This window comes from Genypterus blacodes, unplaced genomic scaffold (genome assembly GCF_046128005.1).
Source record: "Genypterus blacodes isolate CSIRO-AG114 ecotype Tasmania unplaced genomic scaffold, CSIRO-AGI_Gbla_v1 ptg000133l_1, whole genome shotgun sequence".
Lineage (NCBI taxonomy): Eukaryota > Metazoa > Chordata > Actinopteri > Ophidiiformes > Ophidiidae > Genypterus > Genypterus blacodes.
In genome coordinates, this window is record NW_027466935.1 from 6,792,326 (window position 1) to 6,798,648 (window position 6,323).

At 43.3% G+C, this 6,323-nt stretch overlaps 1 protein-coding gene across 2 annotated transcripts; it reads left to right on the forward strand.

Annotated features, from left to right (window-relative positions):
- Window positions 1-943: 943 nt before the first annotated feature.
- Window positions 944-6,323, forward strand: prrc1 (proline-rich coiled-coil 1). Of its 2 annotated transcripts, none has more exons than XM_076164089.1 (9): window positions 944-983; window positions 1,700-1,817; window positions 1,896-2,315; window positions 2,387-2,529; window positions 2,726-2,828; window positions 2,977-3,140; window positions 3,293-3,396; window positions 3,486-3,588; window positions 4,141-6,323. In XM_076164089.1, exons 2-9 carry the CDS (start codon window positions 1,721-1,723, stop codon window positions 4,348-4,350), a joined length of 1,344 nt encoding a protein of 447 aa, XP_076020204.1. In that variant the 5' UTR covers window positions 944-983; window positions 1,700-1,720; the 3' UTR covers window positions 4,351-6,323. The 2 variants fall into 2 exon arrangements, with proteins under 2 accessions (XP_076020204.1, XP_076020205.1); XM_076164090.1 differs by having other exon boundaries at window positions 957-983; window positions 1,705-1,817.

Here is a 6,323-nt window from a genome sequence, read left to right on the forward strand (position 1 = left end):
AGGATTTTCACACAATAATTTGTGAGGCAAAGAATAACAGACAGATACATTTTGTCAGTTTAGATTTTTGTGTTCAATTGTAATAGAATGAGTATTTATTAAAAAGAAATACAAATAGTTAAAGTAATTACTCTGGTTTGGTTTAATAATTATAGTATTATAGTATTTTAGTGTAAGTATACTGAAATTGTTCTACTGGAAACATTACTGTAACAATGATCCTCAATTAAACAGATTTCATATCTCATTGTGCACTGTTTATTTCGCCCTATTTCCACTTTTGCATTAAAAAGTGTTTTCTCATGATCTGCAATGTGGTGGGTTGTGATTGGATTCAATGCAATGTGTAAATTAGGTTCAACTGGCCTTAACATGCTTTCATGCTTGGTAGAAATTGCATCTTAATATTTGTAAAAACCACTACAGTAGTTTTATATTCATGGAAGTCATGAGAGGACATGCCATATTGTTTTTGTGTGTTTTTCTTCTCAAGATAATAAAACAACGGGGTTTCTTGAGAAAAACTCAATTAACAATAATGCTCCTTGCTGTGCTGCCTCGGTTTGATTATCACTTGGACCATCATCTCTTAAGATTTTGATGAATTACAATATAATGTTCTCCTCTTCATTGTGCCACCGGCTAAACTCAAACTTATTATCTGGGGAAAACAAAGAATATACAGGATCCTGTGCTCATCACTGCTCTCGGCTTAAGTATTTTGCAAGGAGACAAAATAGGTTTATAAATACTAAGCAAGGACTGAAGTTGCCTGTGGAATTTCTACACTATCAACATTTTCAAAAACAACATTTTGGATAGAATATCATCGTCTATCTTCATTTTAAACACCTTGTTCCAACTTCTTGTATCAGCCTGCCAGTCTGAACTGAGGGTCGCAACCAAAGGCATTCCGAGCAGACGTGGCAGCACCGACGTCATCAGTGTAAGCCCGCGGTTCACAGAGCCAGTCGCGCTAGCAGGTGAGTGTTTCTCTCTACGCTCTAATGTCTACACAGCGACAACTCATCATTTGTTGACATGTGTATCTAAGTGTATTAAAATAAACGATACGTATCACTTCTTGTAAATTCCGTTTAACTGTCTTCTTTGGCACAGAAGCACCGGTGCAAAGCGCAAGCAAAGGAAGCTAACGATGAATACCGCGAACTATCCCAACATTTTACCGTTTCTTTACTTATATACCCGGTAAAACGTCAAATTAAAAACAAATAAAAGGGAATGTTTGTTCGCCTGGTGCTCAGTGTTTACATTTCCGCCTCTCCTTAGCTGTTGATTGTATTGAACAGCCCAGAAGAGCTGCTTTGTACACATAAAGTTATTGTAAGTTAATTCGTAAGCATCGACGTGGCACACAGGTGATTCCTCCTAGACCGACCCACACTTAACCGCATGCTTAAGTGTTTAGAACGTACAAAAAACGTAATGTTTACTAGTCGATGCTTAATTAAAAACCTAAGTTTACACAAGAGATACCTAGAGTTATTTTTAGCAGCCAAAACAATGGTCAATTGTTCAACTTTCCCAAATCCCACGCCTTTCCTCCCGGTAAAATCAAGGTGGTTGTGCTTCTATACGCCTTGTGCAAAGAAAAGAAAGCTTCAGGGATTCGTTTCTAGTTGTATGTGTTTATTTTACTTCAGTTATATTGTAGCTGTATTGTGTTTGTGGGCTGAAGTGCAGGTTAAAGGCAGAGAAGATGATGGAAGAGAGTGGGATTGAGACGACACCCCCCGGTAGCCCCACACCTCCTCCTAGTGTGGCCGTCACTGCCAGCGGCCCTCCACTCTCTATAGGTAAGACGTGTCAGTGTCAAATAAAGACATTTGCTTGCACGTGTGCATTTAAATGTAACCCCAGTCCTTCTCTTCCAGGCCTCTCCAGTCCCATGTCCCTCCCAGATGTCAGCTCCATCTCCATCGGTTCCCCCTGCGTCTCTGCCGGCGTCCCCCACGTCCACCCCGGCGTCCCCCACGTCCACCCCTCGCCCGCCTTCAGCAGCCCACTGGCTCCGGCTCCTTGCCTGTCTTCCCACTTCCACCCTCCTTCCACACTCGCCTCACCTTTCGCCAATAGCGCTCACTACTCCGTCCCATCTCCCTCTGTCCCTCCTCCGGCGTCCTTCGTCAGACCTCCGCCCCAGCCGGCAGCCTCCGTAATGTCCCTGCCTCCCCCCGGCCCGCCCAAATCCAGCTTCTCCATGAGCGCGGGGTATGACATCACGCGGGGCCACGCCGGGCGAACACCTCAGACGCCGCTGATGCCTACGTTCACCAGTCCCACTGTCACACCAGGTCAGTTTTGTTCACTTAAAGTTGTTGGTTTTGTTGTTTTGTTTTGTTGATTGTCCTTTTCTCTCCTTCAGGTGTCATCTCCAACCCCATGGTTCAACAGCCGATGATGTCGGGAGGCTTTGAAAAAGGATCTCCGATCACTTTCCCCGAGGAGCACGAGGACCCCAGAGTGTCTGCAGACACAGCTGGGGGAGGCATCTGGGGATTCTTCAAGGTAAAACTACTCAGATAGTTCACTTAAAGGTACAAAGGTCCTCAAAGAAAGCCTTGTTGAAATTACAATAATGAAATTACACAGAATGTCAGCCTATTACAAATGTGTTGAATGTCAAAATAAAAATTCCTGTCGTGTAATTGGCCGTTTTTCCAGTGATGTCTTTGAATTTGAAGTGCTTCCTGTGATCTGACAGGGAGTAGCAGGAAACACAGTGGTGAAGAGTGTTTTGGACAAAACCAAGCACTCGGTGGAGTCCATGATCACCACTCTGGATCCAGGCATGGCTCCCTACATCAGTAAGTCCAATAACCAACACGCCGCTCACATATTCAGTACACGGTGTGAAGAATCATAAAGAGGGAGGGCTTTCATTGACTGGAACTTGTTGTAAACCTGCAGGATTCCTGTATACAGTTCAATCTCATTTGCATCCTGTCTCTGCAGAGTCTGGTGGGGATATCGACATAGTAGTGACGTCGGACCAGGAGATAAAGGTGGGAGCCATCAGAGACGCCTTTCAGGAGGTCTTTGGTATGGCCATGGTCACTGGAGAGCCGGGACAGTCCAACATCGCCCCTCAACCTGTGGGCTACGCTGCCGGTGTTAAGGTGACTTTACCGCTGCAGATCATTGAGTTGTATTGTTACTGCCGCCGCCCCCGCCTGTTCATTGCCATTCTCAGGACGTAGATCCCCTCACGCTACATGTCCAGCTCAGAAATAATACTTGTGAATGGATCTATGTGTGTGTGTGTACTCAGGGGGCTCAAGAACGCATCGATGGCCTCCGGCGTGCTGGTGTCATCCATGAGAAGCAGCCAGTGGTCTCAGTGGAAAACTTCCTTGCAGAACTCTTTCCTGACAAGTAAGCAGACTGACACCAAACCTACACAGACAATTTATGGTGTTTATGAATATATGCTTAGACAGCTGAGCTTTCATTTCCTCTTCTAGGTGGTTTGATGTCGGCTGTCTGATCCTGGAGGATCCTGGTCACAACATCCGCATTGAGGTGTTCACTCAGACGACTCCTGTGGCTCTGGAGCATGTTCAACAGGTACCGGCTCTTTTTTTTTTGAAAGATTTGAAAGAGTTATGAGAGTGTTCAAACATAAACAGCATCAGAGGGGGGAGAGTGGCTGAGCGCACACACACACACACACACACACACACACACACACACACACACACACACACACACAAGGCACAGCCACATCACGGATGTAGATTACTTTGTCTACAACACAAACGTATCCACCGTGATGGTTTTGATAGGAGTTCTGATCTCTGACAGGCTAGGATTTCCCCTCCAGTGCTCACAGCTTCTGGATATTTTACTAACATTAGCATCAGCAAGGAAATGTGACAGCACACAGTTTCCTCCATGTGGCTGTCTGCTTAAAGTATTGATGTCAGGAAAAGTAACTCATCTTTATGCAGCTGCTGCACAGCCTCCAGTCACTGTTGTACTTTGTCCAATATTTATCTTTAGAAGGAGATGTTCAGCTTTTGGCTTCAGCCTTACAAACATGGAAACCAAGCGGAAACCTTACCCACCTCACCTCAGCCTCTTGTCAGAAAGTGTGTTTTTCCTCCCCCCCTCTTTTAGGCTCAGTCCTTGACCCCGGGTGATTACAGCCTGCGCTGGTCAGGTCTCATTGTTACAGTGGGCGAGGTCCTGGAGCGCGTCCTGCCCAACATCAACAGAACAAACTGGCATCAGGCCGTCACAGGTATGATGCAGCAGCAGATGATCCACAGCGCCGCCAAGGCCCTGGCCGGGCTCTACAAACAGCAGCTGCCACCAAGGACTGTGTGAAGCTGGAGCAGGGAGGGAGGAGAGGGAGGGAGGGAGGGCCAGGAGGGCTCCTCTCAGCTCCCCATCCACCCTCCATCCGTCCGGCATCGCAAAGCCAAAAGCTTTCTTCTTTTAAGGTATTCATGTTTGTATAGAGAGAGACATTTATTGACATTCCAACATGTCTGCAGGGGAGTTTTTTTCTGAACCGCCATTAAAACCAGAATGAGCTTTTGAATACTTCATCAGGCTTTGAAGAAACTAAACACGCCCTCACCCTCAACACGTCTTCATCCCTTTTGAACCATTATTAGTGTGTGTTAATATCAGGAACCTTAAGGTATATGGTGCCCACGTTTCATGAATGACTGAAACATGCATTCAGACATTTCTTTTTTTGTTTTTATCTGTGAGGAGACGTTCCAATTTCATGTTTCCCACCGCTGTAAAGTCAAATGTACTGACAGAGATAATGCACTATTCTGGCAGTTAGTTTTTTATGGGGGGGTGTACCTCCATCATTTAGGTTTTATTTGAGTTTTAGCATTTAAAAAAGGATCAAAACCTCAAATTTAGGAAACACACAGCAAATTATACGGACAGAGCATTAATAATCCTAAAAAATAGCCATAAAATGTGAAACTGCCATATGAAATCATCATCCATCTTTACTTAAATAGTTTACTCCTGTATTTTTCGTTTTTCTAGTTCTTCTAAAAAGTTCAAATGTACCTGATGGGGGAAAAAAAGTACATAAAAGAGTGAAGTGAATAACAAAATGAAGTTGTCTTGTCCTCCATGTTCCTATCTTTTAGAATAAGGACATCTTAAACTATTGATGATACACAGACAGTGGACATGAATTGGTAGTGAGATGGAGAGAGATCCATAAATATCCTTTGGTGATATTCAACATGTATCTCGATGTTAATTGAGGTTGATCCCGACACTTTCATGCCTTCTCCGTCCAGAGGAGGTGGAATAGATCGCTCGTGCTTGCAGATCTAGTAGTGTCTTTCTCTGAGCATACTTTACATAACGCCGTAGTTTGCCATATCTCAGAGTTTGTGTTTCTCTTTCTGCTCCTTCCACACTAACGCAGATACTTTTTCAAAATGTTCATGTTTTTAAAAGTCCGTTTCGGCCTTTCCGTCCAAACTCAAGTGTCCTCATATGGACTACAGGTACTGAGGGTTTTAAATTGTTGTTTCAGTCCAGTTGTTACATCTCACTTACGCTGTACTCTTTGTATTTTTGTACTAACACAAAATAATGTAAAGTATGCACCAGTGAGACGTCACGGTCTTCAAAACAAATCAGAAATGGCCGGTGAAACATTGTTAGTTTGTAGCTGCACCTTTGATTTCACCTTGGCATTGCATTATGGGATATCGGTTTCCATCAGCAACTCGGACAAAGATATAGTAACTTCCATCCGCATTCTGTCATGTCCTCATTTTTCCATTGTGAACAGCCACAATACTCCAGATGGGGTGACAATTAGTGTGTATTTCGGACACTGCTCAATGATTTCAAGGTTCAAATGACTGAAGAGATGGCTGATGTGTTTTACAAGTAATATATTAGTTTTAGAAAGATGAAAGTACTGTTGCCTTGATTGCAGCTTTGCTCTTTGGATAATATTTAATCTTGCCTTTCTGCTATGTTTCACTTTTTTGGGGAGAAGATGTTTTGAATCATGAGGAATTTTGAGGGAATGGAAGAACAAAAAAAAAATCATAGCCTGTAATAAAAACAACTGTAAACTTGGATTTTGGTTAGAAGACATTTAGAAATGATTTTCTGCTGCTACTGTATATGATGCTGCCAAAAGCTTTCCTCTTCTTCTCTCCTCTTCCAATGAGTTTAAAGAGAAACATACAGTAATAACTCTCAAAACTTCTAAAAATTCACCTTCTTTTGTGTACCTTGTGTGTCCTTAAATGTGCCTTTTACACATGTAAAATAAATCAGTTTTTCATGCTCAAAATTCA

What these genes read in the sequence shown, in the direction of transcription:
- prrc1 (XM_076164089.1), top strand. Translation starts at nt 1,721, where the DNA reads ATGATGGAAGAGAGTGGGATTGAGACGACACCCCCCGGTAGCCCCACA. An exon ending in CAGTCCCACTGTCACACCAG is followed by an intron (nt 2,316 to 2,386) that starts GTCAGTTTTGTT and finishes TCTCTCCTTCAG; the next exon opens with GTGTCATCTCCAACCCCATG. An exon ending in CTCTGGAGCATGTTCAACAG is followed by an intron (nt 3,589 to 4,140) that starts GTACCGGCTCTT and finishes CCCCTCTTTTAG; the next exon opens with GCTCAGTCCTTGACCCCGGG.